Source organism: Labrus bergylta, chromosome 1 (genome assembly GCF_963930695.1).
Source record: "Labrus bergylta chromosome 1, fLabBer1.1, whole genome shotgun sequence".
NCBI lineage: Eukaryota > Metazoa > Chordata > Actinopteri > Labriformes > Labridae > Labrus > Labrus bergylta.
The window spans coordinates 34,448,343-34,476,286 of record NC_089195.1 but is presented as its reverse complement, the minus strand read 5'-3'; the positions used below and the strand labels follow the sequence as shown (position 1 = coordinate 34,476,286).

The 27,944-nt window shown below is 45.8% G+C and overlaps 1 protein-coding gene across 2 annotated transcripts in view; it reads left to right on the top strand.

The window, feature by feature from the left end:
* LOC109999707 (myosin-10) overlaps positions 1-26,449 on the top strand; it is a 69,738-nt gene extending 43,289 nt beyond the window's left edge. For both annotated transcript variants that reach the window (XM_020654831.3, XM_020654829.3), the window contains 27 exons: positions 1,850-2,043; positions 2,169-2,290; positions 3,094-3,163; positions 3,654-3,814; positions 4,055-4,163; positions 4,951-5,082; positions 5,206-5,412; positions 5,486-5,623; positions 5,861-5,984; positions 6,961-7,132; positions 9,408-9,620; positions 9,801-9,945; positions 10,063-10,269; positions 10,854-10,958; positions 11,782-11,934; positions 12,566-12,814; positions 12,913-13,125; positions 13,531-13,743; positions 13,861-14,022; positions 14,588-14,716; positions 15,429-15,517; positions 16,038-16,161; positions 22,480-22,569; positions 22,674-22,792; positions 22,882-22,990; positions 23,077-23,249; positions 23,338-26,449. In XM_020654831.3, coding sequence (XP_020510487.1) covers positions 1,850-2,043; positions 2,169-2,290; positions 3,094-3,163; positions 3,654-3,814; positions 4,055-4,163; positions 4,951-5,082; positions 5,206-5,412; positions 5,486-5,623; positions 5,861-5,984; positions 6,961-7,132; positions 9,408-9,620; positions 9,801-9,945; positions 10,063-10,269; positions 10,854-10,958; positions 11,782-11,934; positions 12,566-12,814; positions 12,913-13,125; positions 13,531-13,743; positions 13,861-14,022; positions 14,588-14,716; positions 15,429-15,517; positions 16,038-16,161; positions 22,480-22,569; positions 22,674-22,792; positions 22,882-22,990; positions 23,077-23,249; positions 23,338-23,485 — 4,070 coding nt within the window. In that variant the 3' untranslated portion in view covers positions 23,486-26,449. The remainder of the gene's footprint in view (positions 1-1,849; positions 2,044-2,168; positions 2,291-3,093; positions 3,164-3,653; positions 3,815-4,054; positions 4,164-4,950; positions 5,083-5,205; positions 5,413-5,485; positions 5,624-5,860; positions 5,985-6,960; positions 7,133-9,407; positions 9,621-9,800; positions 9,946-10,062; positions 10,270-10,853; positions 10,959-11,781; positions 11,935-12,565; positions 12,815-12,912; positions 13,126-13,530; positions 13,744-13,860; positions 14,023-14,587; positions 14,717-15,428; positions 15,518-16,037; positions 16,162-22,479; positions 22,570-22,673; positions 22,793-22,881; positions 22,991-23,076; positions 23,250-23,337) is intronic.
* Positions 26,450-27,944: the final 1,495 nt, after the last annotated feature.

Here is a 27,944-nt window from a genome sequence, read left to right as displayed (position 1 = left end):
TTGCCTTAATTAGTTTCAGTATTCCTACAGGCCAGTGTTGGTCTTGTGATTCTTGTGTGTTCAAATAGCCCAGAAGCAAACATCGTGATGTAGCGCAGCTGTGTGGAGTCTTTGTAGCTTGTGTTTGTTTTCGTCCCTCCTCTGTGATATGTTCAGGATTTGAAGCCATACTGAAGAGAATGTAAAGACATTAATTTCCCGCCTTCCTCCTTCCTGGATAGGTTCATGGTAGCAGGAAAGTGAGACCAGATGTCAGTATTTTCTTTGGCTCTGAGCTCAGACGTCTTAGAAGGTCCAGACAGCAGGACATAGATCACCACTGTTTAAGTGCTTCACCTCCAGAAGTCTGAAAATGTGTCATAGTTATCATCAGTCGAGTGTGTGTGTTAGAATATGTCTCCTGAAATTAGTTAGACAAAGCTCCATATCCCGAACAATTTATCCTTATTTTCCTACTTGAAGATTTTTATATAGTATAGGAAGAATGTGTGACTTTTTGATTCAGTAGATGTCGCCCAAATTAGTTCTTTGCTCAAGCTGCAATCACCTGTGTCCTGCATTGTTGTGTTAGCATGCTAATGTTAGTGCTCTTTAGTTAGCTCGTAGCTTCACATGTAAACTGACACAGAACGAGCGTGATCTAAAAACTCTTACTAACATCCAAATAATCAGTGAGTATGTTCTTCTTCTTCTCTCTAGTTCTTGACTAAAACAGCTTTTATACACAAGGGGAGGAGCCGGCCGTCCCGTCCATGTAAACACGGCTCTGACAACAACACAGCTAGTGGGACTCGAGCTTCTCCCTCATTGTAGACAGTCATGACTCCGAGGATATACTTGTAGAGTGTGACTGTACGGCTCCACTGGTTCCAATGACAGATAGCGTCTCTTCACTTTCTTTCAATTTCCTATTGAGAGCTCAAGAGGCAGTCGCGCAGTGCATATTGGGATTCTATGCAAATTAGCTTTGTCAGGTCTGTTTTCTTTTAACATGATGAAACGCTTTTATGTGGCTGCCATCAAGCATCAGCTCTGAGCTGCTCTCATCAGCAAAGAATATGAAGAATATTTAAATGGTTAATCCATGCAGATCAGTCAAAAAGAAACGTCTAATTCTAAAAACACATAAAGGGTTAAATTCGCCCCTAAGTGTGCTGCAGAGCAAACAGTGCTTCGGGTCTGTTTGCACAGATTCACGAGACATTATGAAGTCATTAGTGGAAAATAAGGGGACACCTTTCTAAGCAAATCAGGCTCAATGCAAAAAGTATCTCATTCAGAAACACCTGCACCAACAGCCACGCACAGCTAGAGTGAAAATGACTGTGCTACGAGTTGGTGTAAACTGCGCCGCAGTATTTTAGACGTGTCACTCGAAATTTCCAGGGATCAGTACAATAACTCCGCCTTTCTATGACCTTAAAAATACTGTAAATAAAGACACAAAACAAGATCAGACTGCACAGAGCAGGACACCTTATGAGCGTGTTTGCGCCTAAATTCAATTTAATTAGACCTTGAGATGAAGCAGATAGCGGGAGTACATGATTTGCAATATTTGGAGCTATTAGTGGCTGCAGTCCGTTTGTTAGTGAATCAGACCAAGTGAGAAACTGAGCCCGGTTTTTAGATCTGTAATCTAAGGAGTCGACAGACGTCCTTCTACCAACTCTCAGTGTTAGACTTGTTAGCCTGCTGGTGTTTAACAGTACTGTGTAACGTCTTTTCATGCACCTGCACTTTGTCATGTTGCTATGTTAACGTCACGTTGCTGTCGCTGTCCTCGCAGTGAGTCCCCCCCCATGAAGTCGACCCACTCTAACCCGTCCTCTTTATTCTACCCTTCCAGTCGACCGTATCGTCGGCCTTGACCAGGTGGCAGGGATGAACGAGACAGCCTTCGGTGCCACCTACAAAACAAAAAAAGGAATGTTCAGAACAGTTGGACAGCTTTATAAGGAGTCGCTCACCAAGCTCATGGCCACGCTGAGAAACACCAACCCCAACTTTGTCCGCTGCATCATCCCCAACCACGAGAAAAGGGTAAATACTCAAAACTAGCAGTGATGTCATGCTTTACCATATTCTTTAGCATCTTGAGCAATCATCATGTTGTTAAGGAGTTATTTTAAGTTATCTTAACTCTACTTTGTTCTTGTTTCTCTCAGGCGGGTAAACTGGAGCCTCACCTGGTTCTGGACCAGCTGAGGTGTAACGGAGTCCTCGAGGGGATTCGTATCTGCAGACAGGGTTTCCCAAACCGCATCGTCTTCCAGGAGTTCAGACAGAGGTGAAAACAAAAACAGAAGCTTTCTTACCCCAGTTACAATCAGAGGACAAGATGGCTTAAGCTTTGTAATGTTCTGCCCTCTGAGTCCGCTATCACACCGTAAACAATAGGACATGGAGCGAGAAAGCACTGAGTACACCCAAGCCCTTCCAGAGAGGGGGCGTGGTCAGATACAGCTCATTTACATATTTAAAAGTACAGACACAGAAACAGCCTGTTCTGAGCAGGGCTGAAATAGAGGGGTTTATAGACATGATCAAATACAGGATCAGAGTGGATTTAGAACAAGAAACTTCACACACATGTTTTGAAGAGCTCTGAGACTTATTTACACTGGTTGAAGAGGAGGAGGATATGTCACCTTAAATGTTTATGAATGTTAATTACATTCAGTTGCGTTACAGCAACTGAGAAACTTTTTTGAGGAGTTTTTAAAATCAGTAATTTTACTTGAATTTAAGTTTATTTTGAGGAGTCATGAAGTCGTACTTCACTACGTTTTATATAGTAAAAAAAAAAAAAAGACAAAACTAAAACTAAGAAAAGGAGGTCCAAGAACCTGGCCAGCCATTATGAAGGTGTGATTTTAATTAATCAAGCGGGTTGGAGATTCATATTCTCTTGTTGTTTGTTTGCACTGCACATGACGCAAAGATTTTACTTTTTAACCCCCTCAGGTACAAAAATAACTTCTCATCGCCGGGTTCTTGAGTGGACTTCTACTTTAGTCAATTGTCATAGAGTAACTGTACTTTTACTTGAGTACAATGTTCTTGAGTATTTATTTGCTCTTTTGTTCCCAGATATGAGATCCTGACGCCCAACGCCATCCCTAAAGGCTTCATGGACGGGAAACAAGCCTGTGAGAGAATGGTAACGCTACTTTTCATGTTTTATTTCAGGTTTAAATGGTAAATGGACTTGAGCTTGTATATTTATTTTGTAGTCTTCTGACTACTCAAAGCCCTGTCCTTACGGACGACTGACTCTACCGCTGAGCCACAGTTTAAAACTTCTACCCTTTGGAAAAATAGTTTACAAGAAGTTCTGCTGAGCTACAGAACAAAGAAAACTGTGTTGCTAACGTTAGCAGTGCTAGCATCTTTGGAGATGCTTTTGGAAAATGGAGAGAGGTTAGAACACAGAAAGGTTTACAGACCCATGCAGAGCTGGATAAACACTGAAGCTTCAGAGTCCACCACATGGTGACCTGAGTGAGCATCCACTTTAGACAGGAGGGGGGGGGGGGAGACAGCTCTCTACAATGTTTAGAATTTAGACTGCAGTACCCATTTTAAACACTAGGTGTCAGAGTTACATATTGCTCCTCTATAGATTCTTGTCCTTCATGTGCCCTTTGTAGATCCAAGCTCTGGAACTGGACCCAAATCTGTTCCGTATCGGTCAGAGTAAGATCTTCTTCAGGACTGGAGTTCTGGCTCACCTGGAGGAGGAGAGGGATCTGAAGATCACCGACATCATCATCTACTTCCAGTCTGTGTGCAGAGGATACTTAGCACGCAAGTGAGTGTCCCATCTCTGATCCTTAAATTATTTATTTATACACCTTTCTGTAGTTTAATACCAAAGATCAACGAAGGGCAGAGATTTATTTGATCAACACTGATGATCACAAATGTCACATTGTGGCTTTTCATCTCTAAACTGAGTTCATATCAGACCAGCCTTGATATTTAAAAACACTACAGACGTCCCCATATTTTGATCCTCCACCTCTCATTCTAACGTCTTTTCTTCCTTCAGGGCGTTCGCTAAGAAGCAGCAGCAACTGAGTGCTCTGAAGGTCCTGCAGAGGAACTGTGCTGCCTACCTGAAGCTGCGACACTGGCAGTGGTGGAGGCTCTTCACCAAGGTGAGAACTGGTGACAGCTACATCCAAACCTGACGCTGTAGTTCATGTGTAACTCAACACATGTAAACTTCTACATCTCTGCCTCGCCTGAAGATCGAAGTTATCAACTGTGCAGCCCAGAACTGTCTTCAGTCAAGTTACAACTAAAAACACTGAACAATCAGGGTGCTGTTAGCCTCGTGGTTAGTGTGCATGCCCCATGTGCAGAGGCTATAGTCCTCGAGAGCGGGCAGCCCGGGTTAGAGTCCGACTTCTCTCTCTCTCCCTCTCTGTCTTCCCGATATCTGACTCTATCCTCTCTCCTATCTCTAAGTAAATGAATAAAAAACACACAAAAAATCTAAATAATGGAAACTTTTTGGACACCTCCATCTCCATGGTAACTGAGCAACCTCAATCTGTTTTCCTGGTGTGATCCAGAACTTAAAAAAAAAAAAGAGCAAGTGGATGGAGGAGGTTAAAGGTCATTTAATTTGTCTGACAGTATTCGGTGCTGCAGGATGTTCCAAGGTCTTGAAAAGTCAACAAACATTGAACACGTCCAGTCTGACCTTCAGATCGTCAGGAATTCTTCTGGAGTTTTGGTGCATTTATACAACAGAATTATTTACTTATAAATTCAGGAACCTTCTCCTGCTAACCAAGAGTTAGGGTTAGATTCATGTTGTTAGTGAGTTATTGTAAATCCTCCTGTGACGTTCTGGCTGGACCTCCACCCAAGAAATAAATAATAGAAATGTAGGTTTGGAAACCTGCAGAGCTTGATTACTTTGTCCGTGTCTGTCAGGTGAAGCCTCTGCTGCAGGTCACCAGGCAGGAGGAGGAGATGCAGGCCAAAGACGAGGAGCTGGTGAAGGTGAAGGAGAGACAGCTGAAGGTGGAGAACGAGCTGGTGGAGTTCGAGAGGAAACACCAACAGGTACCTTGTGCATGCTCATAGAACTGTTGCCTCGATTCAAACTTAAATAATGAAGTGCTTTTTATCCGTTTCTGTTCTTTGCTCTCACATTTACAATCATGATCTTCTGTTTCCTCTCTCCAGCTTGTAGAGGAGAAGAATATTCTAGCAGAGCAACTCCACGCAGAGACGGAGCTGTTTGCAGAGGCGGAGGAGATGAGGGTCCGTCTGCTCTCCAGGAAGCAGGAGTTGGAGGAGATCCTTCACGACCTGGAGTCGAGGGTGGAGGAGGAGGAAGAGAGGAACCAGGGCATGCAGAACGAGAAGAAGAAAATGCAGTCTCACATCCAGGTATGAATGATTCATCTTTCGGGGATACAAACCCTCGTCTTGTGTCACAATCATCATGTTGTCTTTGTTTCAGGACCTGGAGGAGCAGCTGGATGAAGAGGAAGCGGCGAGACAGAAGCTGCAGCTGGACAAAGTGACAGCCGAGGCAAAGATCAAGAAAATGGAGGAAGACATTCTCCTGCTGGAGGACCAAAACTCAAAATTCCTCAAGGTGAGAGAATCTCAAACAGCAGAAGCAGTCATTAAAGGTGACATATTCTCCTCCTCATCACCATGTTCAAGACGACCTCTTAGTGAATATGAAATAAAAAAGGCTCCTTTCCTGTATTACTAAATACACACATCAGCTGTTCACAAGAAACGTGGCACATTAATCGATGTTATCCTACCCTTTATTGTGTTTGAAAATGCCCCCGTCTCATCTTTACTGTTTTCTTTTCTCCATCAGGAGAAGAAGCTGCTGGAGGACCGGATCGGTGAGATGACGTCTCAGCTGACGGAGGAGGAGGAGAAAGCAAAGAACCTGGGGAAGGTGAAGAACAAGCAGGAGATGATGATGGTCGACCTGGAGGGTAAGAGTCTCTCTGTTACTGTTTACGACATGTGTCCCTAAGAGAGAGAGAGCATCACAGTGTATGAGGCAAGGGGCGGCACGATGAATCAAAACTTAATCAGGATCCAGATTGATGAAAAACAAACATGATTGATGCCTGCAGCTCTCTATGAACACACAGATTGTGTTGATGTAGAAACTCACTTACAGGAGCCGTCTTTACAGCAAGAGGAAGAACAAAGATTTATGAGTCTAACACACAGGTCAGATAAAGGTCATGACCTCTGGTTGACTTAGTCTTCCTTTGACTTCCACATTATGACTTAAAGGGATACTTCACCCGTTGAAACATGAATCTGTACTGACATTGGGTCATATATGTAGAAATGTGAAATACATTTTGAAGTTGGTGTCTTCTTGGCCGAGAAAAGGCAGAAAGTGTCTTTTTGACTCATGTGGATGAAAGACACCAAATCCCAAAATGCACAGCACCGCAGGCCACTCCCACTAAGGTCCTCTATTTCAGAATCAGAATCAGAAATACTTTATTAATTCCAGAGGGAAATTCGATCGTTACAGTTTCTCCAGAATATACAATATAGCATAATGCAAATGGGTGAAGTATCCCTTTAACCTTTAACTGCTCACTGAGCATCTCTGGTGACTTGTTTGTTCTCAGATCTGTTTGATTTATTAGTTTCAGGTAACTAAGCGCTGAACCTGTGAACGATAAGAGCTTTAATTTCTGTAGAAATGTTTAAAAACTCCAGAACATTTGAGGGGTTAATGAGCTGAAAAGCAGCTTATCTGAACACCACTATTGTGTCAGAAATGAGCTTTTTATGGTTTTGCACTTTCTGTGACCTTTTTGTAACAACTTGAGACGTTATCCGTTGACCTGGAGATCAAACCTGTTTTCTTCGTTTAGTATAATAATGAACATGTCTTGACTCTGCGTGTCGTTGTGTGAACCGTGTGATCGCGCCTCCCTGCAGAGCGTCTGAAGAAGGAGGAGAAGACGCGGCAGGAGCTGGAGAAAGCCAAACGCAAACTGGACGCCGAGACGACGGACCTGCAGGACCAGATTGCCGAACTCCAGGCTCAGATCGAGGAGCTGAAGATCCAGCTGAGCAAAAAGGAAGAGGAGCTGCAGGCTTCTCTGGCCAGGTCAGTGATAGACGTCACAACCAGTGCTTATGAAACATTTATATATGGATCGAGTGAGCAAGGACAAAAGAAAGTTTCTTCAGAAAGTCGTCACGGTGAAGTCGAGTGATCAGAAGTAAAAATATCTCCGCTCTCAGAGTCATGCAGAAATAAAATCAGCTCCATAAACTGCTCATTTCAGACCCTGTTGCACAACTTCACACACACACACACACACACACGTGCTCACACCAGTGCAGTAAATACCATCTCCATGGCAACAGCACTCCACTGTGGAGCAGCCAGGTCAATACAAAAGACCTAAAATAGACGTAGCGGCCAACAGACCAGCACCGAGTCCACCCTGACACTCTGCAGTCGGCGTTCCTTCAGCTCGCTGTGAGTTCCTTCAGTCGCGCTCGCTGAAAGCTTTCATGTCGAACGCAGCCGTGTCTGATTACAGGGGAAATGACTGTTGATTGATGCTCTCAGTCTGGAGGCTTTGCAGCAGATGCACACAATGAACTGAGCTGGATCAGACCGCCTGTCCTCAGTCGATGTTTTATTTGTCTCTTAATTTGATGATGGTGGGAAAAAAATATATATTATAATAACTTTTTCCCCTGATCACAAAATAATTTCCTCGTTAATATTAGTCCCTTGTTTATCCTGATTTTCCTCCCAGTGAGAAACGATCCACTGCAGCACACTCGGTGCCGTATTACTGTTCAGATGAGGTGAGCAGCTGTGGAGGTCGCTGCCTTGAAGGTCGCCTCGGAGTCTTTAAACACGGTTTAAATCCTCACACCAGGCCACACCGTGAAGCCTGCCCCGACTTCATTTCACACAGAAATCCATCGCTTTAGTCACAGCCTCAGATCATTAAGCTCTCATTAAACCTGATGAGCCTCACTTTGGATCCAGCTGCTGCTGCTCCGAGAACAGCTGTATCGTCTCTGTTTGGAAAAAGGGAACAACTTTTAAAAACGCTGTGGCAGCGCGTTGGTTAAATCGATGAATCATAACGACGCTCGGTGTGTTTCATGCGAGGCTTTCTCACAGCGGGATGTTAGAGCAGTGTGACAGTTAGCATTGTTTGACTCGGCTTCACGTCCAGCAGCAAACAAATCAATCGTTACCATGTTCATCTAAAAAGCAGCACTCACTGTTATTATGAAGAGAGATTCAGCAGTGAGCACAGCGCCCCCCTGTGTGCACCCGGGGTCTCACTTCAGTTCAACAATGAGTCACTAAAGGACAAAAATGTGCTACACAAATTCAAACTTGAAAGAGGAAATTAAAACAATAATAATTTGATGCATTTAACTGATTAAGATATTGATTAAAGTTGAAGGGACAGCTGATCAAGAACAAGAGAGCCTTAAACACCTCGCTCCAAGGACAGCGGGGGTTCCCACGTCTCTGACACAAGCTTCTGTTTCATAAAGTTTCTAAACATGATTCAGAATGTGATTCATTTCTGTAACACGCGCTGTCAGGCAGCACAGATCATACTTCATAAACACAGCGTGGTTTGATGTGCGGTAAACTGGAGGCTAACGGCGTTTCATACTTTAATCTTTATGTACTTAATAATTTTTTTCTAGATACAAATTGAGACTCAGAAATGTGTTGATGTCAGAAAGATTTGTAGTGAATAGTGAATTGTCCTGATTTTGTTACATTGTCTACATACTGTAAGTCCTGTTTTGCTCTATTTTTATGTTTTCAGTGTTTGTATGTCATTTTCATTTGGGTACATTTTATTTGTGATAGTAAATATTCTTACTTTGTTATTTTTACTGTATTTTATTTTAACTTTGTTTAATCTCTTACGGTGAGGTTTTGAGATAAGCCCTCTTGGGTTTCTACCTCACCAAACATGTGTTTTATTTTTTTATTTTTTATTTTTTCTGTTTGATTCTTCTTTTAAAAAATGTGCAAATAAACTAAACAAAAAAGTGTAGCCTGCACGTTCATACAAACAGCTAGCGATGCTCACCGCTGTCACTTTCAAAACAAGTAGAGTTCAAGCTCAATACAAACATTAGAGTGGATACTATGAGATGGACATCTCAGTCCTTTTTTAACTAAACAGCTTATCAACCTGTTTTCAACGTGTTTTAGTGCTCTGTGATTCACATGGGTCACCTCGCCACAGGTCAGACATCCAACACTTAAAAATCAGGCAAAAAATCAATAAAATCTTTAAAGTCAGAACTAAGCTAAGAGAGATTGTTTGTTTGTTTGATGAAGAAGAAGAAAAAAACTGACTGAGCTTTCGCGTCTCCAACAGGAGCGACGAGGAGACGCTGCAGAAGAACAACGCCTTGAAGCAGGTCAGAGAGCTGCAGGCGCAGCTGGCCGAGCTGCAGGAGGACCTGGAGTCCGAGAAGATGTGCCGAACTAAAGCGGAGAAACTGAAACGGGACCTGAGCGAGGAGCTGGAGGCTCTGAAGACAGAGCTGGAGGACACGCTGGACACGACCGCCGCACAGCAGGAGCTCAGGTGATTTGATCCAGAGTGTTCAAATCAACTCTGAACAATTCTCAACAAAGTCTGTTTACAGATGTTTGCCTTATGTGATGTCACTCGAGTCAGATCAGCACGACCTTGTTTCTGAAGAAAGATAACCACAGAAGCGATAGACTCTTTCCCTAACCTAATCTCCCCTCGTCCCAACTCCAGGTCCAAGCGAGAGCTGGAGGTGGCCGAGCTGAAGAAGGCCATAGACGAGGAGACCAAAAACCACGACGCTCAGATACAGGACATGAGGCAGAGGCACGCGACGGCGCTGGAGGAACTGTCCGAGCAGCTGGAGCAGGCCAAGAGGGTGAGTGGGTCACGCCCGGTCACGTTCACAGGGTTTTATATTTCACTGTGCAACATACAAGATGTCTGTGAATATCCACATGAAACCATAAAAGCTTTTTGTTTTGTTTTCCTGCAGTTCAAGGCCAACCTGGAGAAGAACAAGCAGAGTTTGGAGAGCGACAACAAAGAGATGGCGTGCGAGGTGAAGACTCTGCAGCAGGCGAGGACAGAGTCCGACCACAAGAGGAAGAAGCTGGAGGCCCAGCTGCAGGAGTTCACATCCAGGGCCACCGAGGTGGAGCGGGCCAAAGGAGAGCTGACCGACCGCTCACACAAACTCCAGGTGAGGAAATCAAAGACTCAAAGAAGCTGCTGTGAGAGGGAGACATAAACGCGTCCTAACCCATAGACCTAACCCTGCTCAAAACTATCAAATATTGAATAATTGTCAGATATTTAACCCTTTAAATGCCAGAATCATGTAATCAAACTGGCATTTAGAGGGTTAAATTCCTAAAAATGATTGAATGTTTGGTAGTTTTGAGCAGAGCTGGAGTTGTTTAAGAGATTTATGCAGAAAAAAGTAGAAAAAAAAATATCAATATGTTCTATTTTTATATCAGTTTTTTGTAAGTGGACATTTTTGTCCTTAGTGACTTCAGAGGGTCGTAAACATGTTTCAGTGTTCTATTGATCTATTAAAAAAATAAAATGTGCATTCCAAAATGTGTCGAGAGAGACTTTCTTACAGAAATGTGTTCCATATGCACTAACAGACAAAATGATGACCAGATGAAGAGGAAACATTTGACCAAATGGACAAAAATGTCCATAGTGATACATGAGGGTTAAGAAATCAACGACTGTGTCTTTGGGTGATCTGCTTTAGACGTCTTCATAACACCCCCATGTGTGTCTTTTTTCCAGGCGGAGCTGGACAACGTGTCGGCTCTGCTGGAGGAGTCGGAGAAGAAGGGCATGAAAATGGCGAAGGAAGTGGACAAACTGAACAGCCGACTGCAGGACTTAGAGGTACGACACATCAGCCTTTCGGGTCAGACTCATGAACACTTCAGGAGACTTGATGTAGTCAAACATTCATCACAGTCATTCAGACTAAACACAAAACACCTGATAAGCAAGGAAGATATGGCCGCATACTTTTGTCAAAACCACAAACGTTTATGAGGCTTTCAGTTTGAAAGGTTGAATCATAACAGAAACACAATCTGGACAGCAACAGGCACAAACCAATAGTTATCTAACCCCTAAATTTAGTCAGGTCATAAGGTCATGTTCTGATACACACATACCCACCCACCCTTTCCTGGTAATAGACCAGGTGTCCGTCCAGGAAACTTCTAGGAAATGGTCTTTATATAGCATACATGTTGTGATTGTCCAGTGTGATGATTGCCCATAACAGGATGATTGGGATGTTATAAAAGAAATAAACAGATCCTCGATTCACAAGCCGTAGTCTCTGTCTGATTGTTCAAGAGCATTTACTCTTCTACATAATGTCTCCTTCAGGTGAATTCATTTATAGATTTGAACACCAACAGCAGTATGATGGGCGGTGTGGTCAAACATTCAAAAGACCCTAGATTGAGGCCTTTAGACGTTGAAGTGTGGAGTTATTGGTGTTTAAATTCCTTTCTAACATGACACAGAAACACAGCTAATTAAAAAATCAAGATGTGTGATCAGGGTGTTTATTCATTTGAAGCTGCAGCATGAAAACTCACCTGTTAGTGAGCCCAACAGAACACACCCTGATCTTCATCTTATCCAGTTTCATCACCTCTTACTCACTGCTTCATTTATTCTTTTCTGTTTGGGCTCCGGCGTGCAGGAGTTACGGCAGGAAGAAACCCGTCAGAAGCTCAACCTGAGCGGCCAAATCCGGCAGCTGGAGGGCGACAAAAACACTCTGCTGGAGCAGCAGGAGGAGGACGAGGAGGCCCGGCGCAACCTGGAGAAGCAGCTGCAGACGGTGCAGGCTCAGGTACACACAGGTGTTCATATTCACACATAAACCACTGAGACCTGACTGAGTGCCGGGAGAAAAGTTTCCAGCTGTTTACTAACACCTGTCGATGGGTTTAAAGAGGGGACGCTCCCTCTGCTTCAACACCCTCGCTTTGAAACAGGTCGGTGTCTGAGCGCCTCTCTTCTTCTTCAGCTACTGTCACAAGCACAAAGTAGACAGCGCCTCCGCTGGTTAAAAACAAACAGTATAACTATATGTTTATAATTTAATGCAATGTAGCGTCACATCTCTACATCTGTCTTACATGCTCAGAGCTGAAAAGCTGTTAAAACATTTGAAGCAGACAAGTGGATCGGGGTAAATCAGCCACTTTATGAAAAGAGTAACTCACAAAAATTAGTAAATTTAATGAAAATAAACTCAATAAGCATCTGTGCCTGCAGCTGTAGGAATGAATGTGTTTGTCTGAATGCTGTTAGAGTTGATAAAAGACTGATGTTTCACAGATAATCGTCTGATAACCGGTGAAAGTTTGTACAAAGCTCAACCCTTAAGTTACCACAACAACACCATAAAAGGCACACAAACAACACGGCATGTAGCCTAAATGTTGTTGTAAATTGACGTCTGAACATCCTGACTGCAGCTGTTTGAGACGAAGAAGAAGCTGGAGGAGGACGTGGGAGCGATGGAGGGCCTGGAGGAGGTGAAGAGGAAGCTCCTGAAGGACGTGGAGCTGACGGGCCAACGTCTGGAGGAGAAGACCATGGCCATGGACAAGATGGAGAAGACCAAGAACCGCCTGCAGCAGGAGCTGGATGACCTGATGGTGGACCTGGACCACCAGAGGCAGATCGTGTCCAACCTGGAGAAGAAGCAGAAGAAGTTTGATCAGGTACACGCGGCAACCAGAAGGTGTCAGAAATGTAAAGCTCGGTGTCAGATGTGTTGAGAGTGTTGAGAAATGTTGTTGTTTGTTTTTGTGGACATCAGCTGCTCGCTGAAGAAAAGACCATCTCGGCTCGATACGCTGAGGAGCGAGACCGAGCCGAGGCCGAGGCCCGTGAGAAGGACACCAAGGCTCTGTCTATGGCCCGAGCTCTGGAGGAGGCGCTGGAGGCCAAGGAGGAGCTGGAGCGCTTCAACAAGCAGCTCCGCGCCGAAATGGAAGACCTGATGAGCTCCAAGGACGACGTGGGGAAGAATGTGAGTGATCTCTCATCGCTTTCTGCCTTTTTTTAGTAGGACAGTGGATAGAGTAGGAAATCAGAGAGAGGGTGGTGGTGGGGGAATCCTTTTTTAAACCTCACATTCAGCAGGAAGACGTTTCTATATTAACATGTTGGTGGGAATATGAGACGACCCTGATAACACTATGAAAAGCAACTTTTAGAGCAGGAAGAGCAGACTCGTTAACTGGAGCTACAGCACCAGCTAGTGGTGGGTGGCTGCATTACAACCTCGGCACAACATGTAACCCGGATTCTGGGCCTACATGAATAAAAACTAGTATATTAAAACGTTTAGTCGCACTTTACTCTGAACATCTTTGATTTGTCTTTCTTTAGTTTCTTTTTCTAACCACTGTCTTGATGATGATTCGCCGTTCAGGTCCATGAACTGGAGAAGTCGAAGCGCACCCTGGAGCAACAGGTGGAGGAGATGAGGACTCAGCTGGAGGAGCTGGAGGACGAGCTGCAGGCCACAGAGGACGCCAAGCTGCGTCTGGAGGTCAACATGCAGGCCATGAAGGCCCAGTTTGACCGAGACCTGCAGGCCAGAGACGAGCAGGGAGAGGAGAAGAAGAGGGCGCTCGTCAAACAGGTACACACGACTCAAAGTTTAAGAGTTTCCTCAAACTACAAATTCCTCTTGCAGAAACACTTTTTAATCTGACATGTTTGTGTGCTGTGTTTCTTTTCTTTTTTTTTACACCTGCAGGTACGCGAGATGGAGGCGGAGCTTGAGGACGAGAGGAAGCAGAGAACTCTGGCTGTAGCCGCCAAGAAGAAGCTGGAGATGGACCTGAACGAGGTGGAGGGGCAGATCGAAGCGGCCAATAAAGGAAGAGAGGAAGCCATTAAACAGCTCCGAAAACTACAGGTACACACTACACGGACACAAACACACAACGTCTACCTGTGACCGCCATGATCATCACATGTCTGAGTTTTTAATGTTTGACGAGCCTCAGTACGGTCAAAATATTGATCATTCATCGTAATAAAACCTTCATAATTCTGGATCACTCACTGATGAATTTGGAGGGAGACTCACGTTACATGTTGAAACTACAGCTCCCATAATGCTTTGGGGGATGTATACAGGAAGTATAATGTGGTCAGAGATCACATGTCTGACCTGTTTATTCACATTAATCACAATTTTAACATTTAAAATATGCAGAATTATGAATTATCAGGTTTTGTTTTCATCAGAAATAAATAAAAACATTAACCAAAATGAAGCGGCTCCAACTTGTAAGGTCTTAAATTCTGTTGTCATGACGACCGTGGTGCTTCAGTTCTGCAGACAGCGAGGAGGAGCGAGTGGAACTAGAATAACATTCTGTTGTTTCTCCTGCAGCCGGCCTCCTGGCCTGAGCGATCACTTTTCTGCTGTGTCAGCGTTTGACTTGACCCCCCCCCGTTGTTTTTTTGTTGTGCAGGCTCAGATGAAGGACTATCAGAGGGAGCTGGAGGAGGCCAGAGCGTCCCGGGACGAAATCTTCACGCAGTCCAAGGAGAACGAGAAGAAGCTGAAGAGTCTGGAGGCGGAGATCCTGCAGCTACAAGAGGTCCAGAGTTGATCTTGTTTTTTTTAAAGGGTCTGACTGGAATGTGTTTTTGATTGACCTGTGAAGTGACTTCAAAAGAAAAAACATAAACAAAGGACGAGCGATCTCCCCTGGCATCTTGCGTTGCCATGACTACACAAGCTGCTCTCCTTTTTTTTAATATTCCAGTCGGCTCAGGGTTCAGCTGTGTTCATGTTTGTGAGCTCTAAAAGTGAAACAACATCGGGTTGGTGACGCCTCCCGGTCTGCTCGCTCTCATTGGTTACTACGGGTATTCAGAGGCTCCGACTCGATCGGGAGCGGCAAAATGATCATAATGAAACCACACACTTGAGGATTATTTGGACAAATAATCAGATGCGACGAGCCTCAGATTAGGCCACGCCCTCCCGATTGTTAAGTCCCCAAAATCACGATTGGCCCCGCCTCCCCATTCCCCCCCGATGGCCTGCACTCACACTGCTTTAGGAAAGATGTCTACCAGAACTAATTTCCATATTTGAGGCTAAAATCGGTGATGCAGCTTATACCAGTGACTGATCACTGATCCTAATGTGTGTGTGTGTGTGTGTGTGTGTGTGTGTGTGTGTGTGTGTGTGTGTGTGTGTGTGTGTGTGTGTGTGTGTGTGTGTGTGTGTGTGTGTGTGTGTGTGTGTGTGTGTGTGTGTGTGTGTGTGTGTGTGTGTGTGTGTGTGTGTGCGTGTGTGTGCAGGACCACGCTGCGTCAGAGAGAGCCCGTCGACATGCTGAGCAGGAGAGAGACGAGCTGGCTGATGAGATCTCTAACAGTGCTTCTGGAAAGTCAGTGTCCTCGTTTTTTTACTGATTTATTCAAAAATGTTCTCTGAGACTAAATGTGTGTTTCCAGACTTTCTTTAAAATATCTGTGTGTGTGTGTGTGTGTGTGTGTGTGTGTGTGTGTGTGTCTGTGTGTGTGTCTGTGTGTCTGTGTGTGTGTGTGTCTGTGTCTGTGTGTGTGTGTGTGTGTGTGTGTGTGTGTGTGTGTGTGTGTGTGTGTGTGTGTGTGTGTGTGTGTCTGTGTGTGTGTGTGTGTCTGTGTGTCTGTGTGAGTGTGTGTGTGTGTGTGTGTGTGTCTGTGTGTGTGTGTGTGTGTGTGTGTGTCTGTGTGTGTGTGTGTGTGTGTGTGTGTGTGTGTGTGTGTGTGTGTGTGTGTGTGTCTGTGTGTGTGTGTGTGTGTGTGTCTGTGTGTGTGTGTGTGTGTGTGTGTGTGTGTGTGTGTGTGTCTGTGTGTGTGTGTGTCTGTGTGTGTGTGTGTCTGTGTGTGTGTGTGTGTGTGTGTGTGTCTGTCTGTCTGTCTCAGGTCATCACTGTTGGAGGAGAAGAGGAGGCTGGAGGCTCGTATCGCTCAGCTGGAGGAGGAGCTGGAGGAGGAGCAGGGCAACATGGAGCTGCTCAACGACCGCTTCAGAAAGACGACCATGCAGGTAAACAAGCGACTTCATGTCGAAGTTTTAATAACACGAGACACAAAGGAGCAAACATCCTCGATGATTGAGCTAGAAATCTCTCTACATGAAGTCAACGACATTCAAAGAGCTTCAGCCTGAACCTCTCTCCTCTCCTCCTCTCCTCTCCTTACTTCCTCTCCTCTCTCTCTCTCCTCTCCTCTCCTCTCCTCTCTTCTCCTCTCCTTACTTCCTCTCCTCTCCTTACTTCCTCTCCTCTCCTTTCACATCACCTCCTCCTCTCCTACATCTCTCTCTCTCTACTCTCCTCTCCTCACCTTACTTCCTCTCCTCTCCCCTCCCTTCCTCCTCTCCTCTCCTCTCCATTCCTCTCCTCTCCTCTCACATCACCTCCTCCTCTCCTCTCCTACGTCTCTCTCCCTCTCTCCTCTCTCTCCTCTCTCTTCTCTCCTCTCCTGTTTCCGTTTCCGTTTCCGGTTTCCGGTGAGTGTGAGTGTGAGTGTGAGTGACGGTGGTGGTGTTGCGAGTGGCGCGGAGATTGAATTGTTTGCTATCCTTTCTACTGTTTTCAAAGTGCACGATCAGGTCAGATTGTTTTCATATTTGTATTGAGTGTTGTTGGCTGTGTAAGACAGATCGTTGGAGGGGTTGGAGGGAGGAATGGCGTCTGCTGAGACGCCACCTCCGACTCTCCGACAGGGAGTTCGGATAGTCCCTCCGAACGGTACTGTCACCGTGGAGGAGGTTCTGTTAGCTGCAGGTGAACAGGTAGGCCATGAGAAACTCTTGTATGCATCCCGAATGAACAAGGCTGTGGTTGTTTTTCTGAAGAGTGAGCCTCTTGTGTATCAGCTGATTGAGAGTGGTGTGTTCATTAGGGATTTGTTTGTGCAGGTTTCCCCGTTGTCGGTTCCCTCTACGCGGATCACCGTATCCGGTGTTCCGCCGTTTATTTCTAACAACTTGTTAGAGAACGAACTCCGCAGGTTTGGGAAGTTTGCGAGTGGGTTCAAAACTGTGAGTCTAGGGTGTAAAGATCCCAAACTGAAACATGTTCAATCTTTGCGGCGTCAGGTGTTCATGTTTTTGGATTCGCCCACACAGACTCTGGAGGTTTCCTTTAGAGTGAAACACGGTGACGCTTCTTATATGGTGTATGCGAGCTCGGGACAACTGAAGTGTTTTGAGTGTGGTGATGTGGGACACAAACGTTTTGCGTGTCCGCACAGACAGCGGGAGGCGGCTAGTGCTGCCGCTGACGCGGGCAGCTCTGTTAGTGTGGCGCATGTGGCGGGGGCCGCGTCCGCGTCCGCGCTTGGGGCGGAGGCCGCGTCCGTGTCCGCGCTTGGGGCGGAGGCCGCGTCCGCGTCCGCGCTTGGGGCGGAGGCCGCGTCCGCGCCCGTGCCTGGGGCGGGGGCCGCGTCCGCGTCCGCGTCCGCGCCTGGGACGGGGGCCGCGTTCGTGCCCGTGCCTGGGGCGGGGGCCGCGTCCGCGTCCGCGCCTGGGGCGGAGGCCGCGTCCGCGTCCGTGCCTGCGGCAGAGGCCGCGTCCGCGCCTGCGCCTTGTGCTGAGGCCGTGGCTGAGGTAGAAGTGGCTTCGACCAGCTCTCAGGCTACAGAAAAATCACAGACTGTAGATAATGATAAAACTGAAGATTCCACAAGTTCTGCAGTTGTAGATGTTTCATTGAAGGAAGGTAAGACAGTGTGTTGTAGCCAGGCATCATGTGAAGGAGAGGACATGGATGAAGATTATGAGTCAGACAATGCATCCATTGCTGATTTGCCAAATAGTGGCTCTGGTCTTTATTCTTTAGAGTCAATCAATCAATTTATGGATGAAACGTACAACAAATCAGTAAAAATCAGTGACTACTTTAGTGATACTGAAAAGTTCATAAAGTCAGTCAGCATACTGAAAAGACAGGTTGGGTTTGACCTCCTGGACGCAAAAAAACGGTTCCGTCTTAAAAAGCACATCACCGCACTGAGGAAAGTTGGACGTAAGAGTGTGAAGAAGACAAAGAAATGATCATGCATCACAAGGTGTTTTTCTTCTTCTACTGCTCCCTGTTTGTGTCTACTTATCTGTTCTTTCTCTCTGATCTTTCTATGAGGAGTCTTAAGATAGGATCTCTTAACATTAATGGTGGGAGAGACAGACAGAAAAGGGGCCTTATCTCTGAGATCTCAACTCAGAAAAACATTGATATCTTGTTTTTACAAGAGACTCATACCACACCATCAGATGAGACAGATTGGGGTTTATGGTGGGAGGGCTCTAACTACCTTAGCCATGGCACCAACTTTAGTGCAGGAGTAGCCATTTTGTTTAGAGCATCTGCAAATGTAAAGATCGTCTCTTGTGCTGAAATTGTAAAGGGAAGGCTTTTAATTGTAAGAGCAGAAATAGAGGACACTGTTTTCTGCTTCACTAATATTTATGCTCCAAATAATGGAGCTGAAAGGGTAGCTTTCTATACCCGCCTCCAAAAGGAGTTACTGATCTATAATCAGGATCAGATCATTCTTGGTGGTGATTTTAACTGCACACTTGATTTCACCGTGGATAGAATAGGAGAGGAGCCACATCCACATTCATCCCAGACTTTAAACACTGTCATCTCTCACCTGGATTTGTTGGACACATTTAGAGTGAAACATCCACAATCCAGACAGTATACATGGGTCAGGGTGAACAGTAACAGGGTGTGTGCAGCTAGACTGGACAGGGTTTACATCTCCAGAACTCTCAGCCCCAGATTAATTCATTGTAATATTCTGCCTGTCGGCTTCACTGATCACCATTTTGTTAGTGTGGAGCTGATTATTTCACCAGGTGAAAGGGCTAAGTCCTTCTGGCATTTTAATAACAAGCTTCTACTGGACAATGTTTTCTGTAAAAACTTTGGGTGTTTTTGGGATCAGTGGCAATTAAGAAAAGTTGAGTTTGATTCTTTGAAGCTTTGGTGGGAGGTTGGTAAAGCTCAGATTCGTGTTTTTTGTCAGCAGTACACGTCACACTCTTCTGCTAGATTAAAAACAGTCATTAAAAATCTTGAGGACAACATTAAGAACCTTGAGGAGGGGTTAAATGGGAGTGTGGATCCCACCGCTGGTACCCTGCTGAAGGAGAAACGTATGGAGTTGAGCTCTTTCCTGCAGGAGAGGGTGAAGGGAGCTCTTGTGCGGAGTCGTTTCCTTCAACTCAAAGACATGGATGCCCCAACGTCTTTCTTTTTCAATCTTGAGAGATCTGTGGCTCAAAAAAAGCTGCTGACTTGTCTGAAACTGCCAGGAGGTCGAATAACAGCTGATCCAAAGGAAATGAGCAGTCACGCCATGCAGTTCTATGAGGATCTGTTTGGAGCAGAGAGTTGCAGCCAGGAGTGTCGCAGGGAGCTCCTGGAGGGTCTCCCTCAGCTCAGTGTGGAGGAGAGGTCTCTTCTGGAAGGGGAGCTGTCTCTGGAGGAGCTCACTGCTGCTGTCACTCAGATGGCAACAGGAAGAGCACCTGGAATAGATGGGTTGTCCACAGACTTTTTTAAGAGGTTCTGGAATATCCTTGGGTCTGACCTGCATAGTGTTTTAATGGAGTGTTGCAGGACCGGGTCTCTTCCTGGTTCTTGTAAGAGAGCAGTTCTTTCCTTGCTCCCCAAGAAAGGTGACCTGGCATTGTTAAAAAACTGGAGGCCGGTTGCTTTGCTTTGTGCGGACTACAAGATCCTCTCCAGAGCTTTATCGAACAGACTAAAGGACGTTCTGGGAAGTGTGGTCCATAAAGACCAGAGTTACTGTGTTCCAGACCGGACAATCATGGATAATGTTTTTCTTATCAGAGATGTCATTGATGTGTGTAAAATCTATAATCTAAATGTTGGCATTGTGTCTCTGGATCAAGAGAAGGCGTTTGACAGGGTGGATCACTCGTATTTGTTTTCTGCACTGAGGTCTTTTGGTTTTGGGGATGGTTTTGTGTCATTAGTTGGTTTGTTGTATCAGGATGCACAGTGTTTGGTGAAGATGGGGGCGGGGTTGAGTCGGCCAATCCCTGTACGGCGAGGGATCAGACAAGGTTGTCCCATCTCCGGCCAGCTGTACAGCTTGGCTATTGAGCCCTTGCTGTGCAGGTTGAGGGACCAGCTCAGCGGGCTTTCTTTGCCCACGGCCTGTAGCATTGAATGTCCCCCTACAATTTCTGCCTATGCTGATGATGTAAACATCTTCATCTCCAATCAGGGGGACGTTCGGTGTCTGCGGGACACCCTGTCCCTGTATGAAAGGGCAACAGCTGCACGGGTGAACTGGGAAAAAAGTGGTGCCTTACTGGTGGGAGAGTGGAGGGACCAGGCAGTGCCCAGTCTGCCGGGTGGACTTGAGTGGGGGAGGGAGGGGTTGAAGGTGTTGGGGGTTTATTTGGGTACCGAGGGCTTTAAAAGTAAAAACTGGGAGGGAGTTAGGGAGAAAGTGTGCGCTCGGTTGTCTAAATGGAAATGGTTGCTACCCCAGTTGTCGTATAGGGGAAGAGTTCTGGTGGTCAATAACTTGGTTGCCTCGACTCTCTGGCACAGACTTGTGGCTTTGACACCTCCAAGAGGGCTGGTGGAGGACATTCAAAGGGCCATCCTGGACTTCTTCTGGTCAGGCAAACACTGGGTCCAGGCGGCAGTCCTCTACCTGCCGGTGGCTGAAGGGGGACATGGACTTATAGACATTCAGTCAAAAATTGCCTCATTCAGACTCCAGACTGCACAGAGACTCCTTTTCACTTGTGGTCCCAGCTGGATGGACATCGCTCGACTGCTGCTGAGGAGAGCTGGACGGCTGGGGTACACTAAGCAGCTCTTTCTGTTAAAGCTTGAGGAGGTGGATCTCACTGGATTAACATCCTTTTATATGTCTGTAATGCAGGCATGGAAAATGTACACATTCAAAAGGGAAAAAACTGAGAGTCTGGGAATGTGGATCTTTGAGGAACCGTTATTTTTTAATGATTTCATAAGGACTCCAACTTTGCAGTCAGCCAGTCTCCGGGCCAGTTTCAGAGAGGCAGGCTGCACAAAACTGGGTCACCTGGTAAGACTGACCCTGGACGCCCTCAAAGAAAGGACCAATATCACCTCCAGCCGGGTGGTTGAAAGAGTGGTGGAGGAAGTCTTTGCTGCACTTCCAGTAAAACTTGTGACATTTCTAAACATTGAGAATCTGTGTGAGCAGTGGAGTGAAGAGGGCGAATACAGCTTCCCATCTTTGTCTGTTACCCCAGATGTCGGGGAGTGGCAGGAAAGAGGAGGTGGACTGCTGTCCTTTAGTACTCCTGTTCTGGGAAAGTTCCAGGATGCAGGGAAAAAGGCACTCTATCAGTCCTGTGTTAAGGTCCTACATCTTCGTGGTCTGTCGGGAGTGAAAGAGTCGAGGTGGATCGAGTTTTTTGGCCCGGAGGTTTCCCCGAAAGGCAGCTGGCGGTCCCTGTACAAGCTGCCTGTTGAGAAGAGAACAGCAGATCTCCAGTGGAGAGTTGTGCATGGGGTTATAGCCACGAACAGATACAGAGCGCACATTGATCCAGGGGTGGGAGAGGAGTGTTTGTTTTGTTCACTAACTGAAACTTTGTCTCATCTGTTTGTTGAGTGTCCCAGGCTCTCACTCTTGTTTGTCCTTATGAAAAGCTTGTTTGAAGCTCTCGGGGAGGATTTCTCTTATGCATTGTTTGTTTTTGGGCCAAAGTATTCTGCAAAGAAAAAGACTGTACATACACTGATGAACTTTTTATCTGGCTCGGCTAAGTTGGCCATTTGGCTTACACGCAAGAACCGAGCTCAGGGTACTGGCTGTGTGGAACCGGTGCTGGTTCTGGAGGGACTTTTGAAGGCCAGACTGAAGGTAGAATTTGCCTATTATCAAATGATGGACAATGTGCAAGACTTTAATAGTGTATGGGCTGTGGAAGAAGCTTTGTGCTCTGTGGGTGGGGATGGAGAGCTGATTATTCATTTTTGATGCAGTAAATGTTGTTTTTGTTGATGTTGTGATTTTTGTTGCACTTGTTTTATTTTTTTTTTATTTATTTATTTCCTTCTCTTGATCTGAGTGATGATGTGACAGTGTTATAATTTTCTCCAGGTAGTGGTAAAATAAAAGGTATTTTGAAAACCAAAACCTCTCCTCACCTTACTTCCTCTCCTCTCCCTTCCTCTCCTCTCCCTTCCTCTCCTCTCTCTCCTCTCCTCTTTTACTCTCTTTTTCTCTCCTCCCCTCCCCTCTCCTTACTTCCTCTCCTCTCTCCTCCTCTCCTCCCCTCTCCTTACTTCCTCTCCTCTCTTTCTCTCTCTCTCAGGTCGACACCCTGAACGCCGAGTTGGCCGCAGAGCGCAGCACAGCTCAGAAGAGTGAGAACGCTCGTCAGCAGATGGAGCGTCAGAACAAGGTCTCGTACACTTTGTTGAATACATTTATTATTTATCCTCCTCTTAACATCGACCAACGTTTAAGAACGTTTGTGATTCTAACCACTGGAAATACAAAATGCAGGATTTGAAGGCAAAGCTGGCCGAGCTGGAGGGGGCCGTCAAGTCCAAGTTTAAGGCGTCCATCACGGCGCTGGAGGCGAAGATCCTGCAGCTGGAGGAGCAGCTGGAGCAGGAAGCGAAGTAAGAGAGAGCGAGCTCAGCGTGAGAGATGAGAAACATGTTTTATTAAAACACAGACACAGTAACGAGCTCCGATTTTAAACTTCCAGGGAGAGAGCGGCGGCCAACAAAATCGTCCGCCGCACGGAGAAGAAACTGAAGGAGGTGATGATGCAGGTGGAGGACGAGCATCGCCACGCCGAGCAGTACAAGGAGCAGGTAAAGCACGCCGTCCAACACGTTGAGATTGATTTTTATGGCATCCTGCCAACCCACCCACGACCTCGCCCTGTCTCCGTCTGCAGATGGAGAAAGCCAACACTCGTATGAAGCAGCTGAAGCGCCAGCTGGAGGAGGCGGAGGAGGACGCCACGAGGGCCAACGCCACCCGCAGGAAGCTGCAGAGGGAGCTGGACGATGCCACCGAGGCCAGCGAGGGTCTCACTCGGGAGGTCAACTCCCTCAAGAACCGCCTCAGGTGAGACTCCTCTGATCTGAGACTCATTTAGTGTCACTAAAGAATCAAAACGCCATGACGTTGTTTTTCTCTCCTGTTCCTGATTCAGGCGCGGCGGTCCCGTCAGCAGCTTCTCCTCCAGCCGCTCAGGCCGCCGCAACCTCAACTTGGACGGCGCCTCCGTCGACATGTCGGACGACGACGCCGACAGCCGTTCAGGAGACTTCAACGAGACGCAGACTGCCACCGCCGAGTAACCACGGAGACCCTCACATTCCTCGCCCCTACCCCTTTCACCTCCCACCTCATCCACCCATGACCCCGCCCCCTTTTTCATTTCAAGCCACTGACTGGACAAACTCTGGAGAAATGAGCCGAGTGCTCGTGGCAGCTCGCCTCATCCTCCCTTTTTGTATCTTTAACACTGCAGGGAAAATCCACCGCCCTCCTCTCCTCCGAGGTCAAGCCTCCTCACCGGAGAGTTACCATGGCGATCACACATCTTTACGCCTTCCTCTCCTCTCTTCAGGCGAGCTGCCAGCCCCGGCTCTGCTCTCTTCTCTGTATCATCTCAACGCCACGTCATGTGCTAAAGTTATCAGCTTCTAGGTGCAAAGTGCTTTTTCTACATCTGATGTTGTTAAGTGTTCATTCTCACTAGTTTGTGTAAAAGCCAACACCCCCCCCCCCCCCCCCCCCCCAGAGTCCAGACTGACAGACCCGTTCAAACGTTGAGGTCACTGCGGCCTCTGTACGAGCGCACAGGCTGCTCGTGTTGCATGAGGACTAAAAGGCTGACCCGCTTCTTCACCACATGACCACCGGAGGCGCTAACACCTCGGGAACAATACAAGGACTCTGATATGAAAGTGTTACTGTGAAGAAAAAAAAAAAAGGTGTTTTATTTTGTTTCATCTCAACAGTTAGTGAAGGAATGTCGAGCAGGGTTTGTAACCCGTTTTTTAAATGTTGACCACGACTTGGAAACACCGCGAAGGACGCAAAGACGCTGAAAACTGAACTGAGCCGGAGGTCGTTGGAGTTCTAACTGCAAACCAACAAGAGAGAGAGGAGGAGAAAAGCTCTGACTGGAAGCACTAAAGTGGCGCTCTGTCCACGTTTTCAATGTGACACTAAATTAGATCAATCATGTAGTTTGATCAGAATCTTCTTCTCACTGCGTTCACGGTTGAGTCACAGAGCGGAACGACCAGGTTTTAAAAAAAAGACTAAAAAAGACATTTTCACAATTTGAATCTGTCTTCATTACATCTGGATTAATCACATGTTCATCAAGTTACACAACCTCCGACATATTTAAACTTTTTTAGCCAGCAGGGATTTCCAAAGTTACGATTTATATTTGGGACGGGCCGTTCTTCAGTCTGTGATGTGGCCTCTCCGAGGGCGACTTTTAGGTTTTTCACACTTGCAGAAAACTTCTGAAAAACTCCTGATATTTCCAGGAGGAGCTGCATGTGTGAACGCAAACAGATTCATTTTTCACCCGGAGTTTCTCCTCCAGCCTCCTCGTATTTATTCTGCAGAAAGTCAGAGTGAGCTGATGTGAGAACGCAGCAGGATATAATCAGGAGAATTCACCTGGAGCCAATGGGGAGTGCAATTAAATACTGTGATCGCTGCAGGGTGCATAGTGTCTGCACGCCACCTCTATGGTGCTCTAATGAACCTGCTGCATTATGTTTCCTGTTCCTGTTCCTGTTCTTTCCTGCATTGATAGAAAGACAAATATTCTCATTACAGCGTCTTATAGAGGACTCTGCTGCTTCATCCATGGCGAGTCATTAGGATACTCCAACAGAAGATAATGGAATCAAGTGGATTCTGATCGCGTCGCACGCTGTAATGTGAAAATCAAAATGAATCCTTAGCTTGGAAAGTTTGTAAAAGTTTGCTTCTGCAGTGTGCTCTAAATCAGGGGTTCTCAACTGGTGGGTCAGGATCCAAAAAGTGGGTCGTGGAGTGGTTTTCAGTCGAGTCTTGAATTTGTAACGGGAAAAGAAATGGTAAAAACGTAAATTAAGCGCTTTTGTGCCGTTTCATCCTCGGTCCAAACTGCAAAATTTGTCATCAAATCTCATTGGTTGAGAAATATCAGACATTTGGGTCGTAGTTTGTCATTAAGGATTTGGTTTTAGGGTCCTGAGGCTAGACCAGTTAAGGACCAGTGCTCCAGATCTCCTCGTCTGACACCTACCTCGCAGCACGGGTGATGGGCGTGATGAATAACCACGTAGTTGATGGTTTCATCGAGGCAGGAACATAAATCTTTGTTTTTTTCGTCCCTGCTGGCTCAAAAAGAAACCAAATAGTTTTTTAAAAAGAAGGAATATTGTTTTTCCTCATCCAGATGTTTTAATCCAGGCTGCTTTAGAAACCTCTGTAACTCAAACGTAGTGGAAACAAACGTCGATGACCTCACAGGGCGATGACTTATCGAGTCACAGCCGACCCGTCAAGCACTTAGTATTCATCAGAGACGGGTCAGCCCGACAGTGAGGTTTTTTTTTTTTTTAAATCTTTCGTTGTGATTTTAGTTCCTTTAGTAGCGTTTTTTTTTTAGAAGTGAAGTCAGACTCAACAGTGAAACCACTACAGTGTGAAAACTACCTTCACGGGTACCACGACCCCCCGGGTCAGTGTGACTTTAGTCGTTTATTGTGGCGATTTCAGGACAGGACGGCGGTCGTCTCCTTCGCCCCTCTCCTCACATTAACAGTTTGTCTTAGTGCCTTAGACACTAAATCAGAAAAGACGACCCTAACCAGATGAAACCGGTCCACCGAGGAGATGTTCAACACTTCATCGTTCAGTCTTTTGTTGCCGTGCTTCATATCATATCCACCATGTTCCTCTGTGCTCATAATAATCCAACTGGAAGACGGATGATGTTTTAACTGGAAGCGAGGCGGAGAACTGGGCCCACTGCTTTTTCCTTTAAAGTCTCTGTGTGTACTGAAGACGTTTTAGTACCGGGGTCATCGTAGGGAAATGATGCGCTGCCCGGGATGGTTGGAAGCTTTATCATCCACACGTAGTTAACTCGTTTTTATTTGATTACTTTTATCCAGCTGGCTGTTGACGACCATCCAACTGCAAATACACCCATCTTATTATTTCCTGTATTCCTGTATTTCTAGACGGTCATTTGTTTTGTTTTGTTTGTTTTTGTAAAAGGAAAATAAAGCATATTCATTGTACCTGTGAGGCTGGTTCTGGTTTGTTTTGAGGGAGGGGTTAACACTCTCAGCAGCATTAAGACTTTTTATTCTACCTTTTAAACTTTCCTCACAACCAAAGTGCTTATGAAGAGTTCTTACGTGTATGTTTTAATTTCTTAAAGCTTCAAAGTTTGTTTAACTCCCTTTTTTGTTTTACCCTTCCATTCTCGTGGACTTCTCCTGGGAGTCCTGTGTTTCTGCAGGTATGTCCACTTACAGTCAGGGTACATTAAGTCATCCAGAGATCCCTCACACTCACTTTAAGGTCCCAACAGCGGGACAGTCCTGAGCCTGAGACCTGTATAAAACGTGAACGTAGGTCTCAGTGACATCACACATTGGTTTCTTTAGAGGCTTTTTTGAAGACTAACGTGGTGGTCGCCATATTGGAAAAGCTGTCGGCATTTACAGTCCCCAATGAAACAGAGCTTTGAGGGTATCTTAATGCCGGGTCGTTACTTTATTCCAGCTGAAACGGGATAAAATCACTACAAAGAAGGGATGAATTTGATTGGATCATTTGTTTTGATCAGATCGCTTGGTCAGAACTAATAGTTGAATGCTGTCAATCTCAACAAACATCATTCAGAGACAGGTGATGTTTAAAACAGATACACTCAGGGTGGGTGTGTCCAGACTTGGACTGGGGGGGCAACTGGGGCTTTGACTTGTACAGGGGTGGCCTGAAGTTTGTGTGCACAGAGCTGAATGAGGAGCATTTACTTACGCTATCGACTTTTCAGTAACACAAGATAATGCCAACCTATTCATCTTTAAAGACTTAAAAGATGTACGTCCAAAGTCGCATTTTAAAGTATTTTTAAAAAAAATCAAACATCTGCACACTGAACACTATGAACTGCCTGTTGCAACACGTCCTGAAAAGTGGATTTCAACAGAATTCCCACCTCTGGTAAGGCAAATAGCCAATCATAGTTAAAGTCTTTATATGTGATTTTTCACACTTCAATATAATATAAATCAAGTATATCTGAAAATAACTCTGTGAGTCATGACTGTCTACAATGGGTGTAACACCCGAGTCCCACTGTCTGAGATGTTTTCAGAGTCCTATCTTCACTTTGTTTACATCGCCAGGACGGCCGGCTGACTCCTCCCCTCGTGTATAAAAGTTGTTTAATTGAGGGACTAGAGAAAAGAAGAATAACATACTGTACTCACTGCTTAACTGTGTTTCTAGATCACGCTCATTTCAGGTAAATTTACATGCAGTGTGAAGATACCAGCATAATAAAGATCACTAGCATTAGCATGCTAACACAACAATGCAGCGCCAGTTGTTTTGGTTTCATGCTGGTGCTCAAGGGCGACATCTGCTGGATCAAAAAATCAAATATAAAAGCCTTTAAGGATTTTTGGGTAGCAACTGAGGTGACCATTCGGATTTCCAGGGGGGTCCCATGCCACCCCTCTGGAAACGCTGCTTTTACATCAAATTAAACACAAAGAGTGT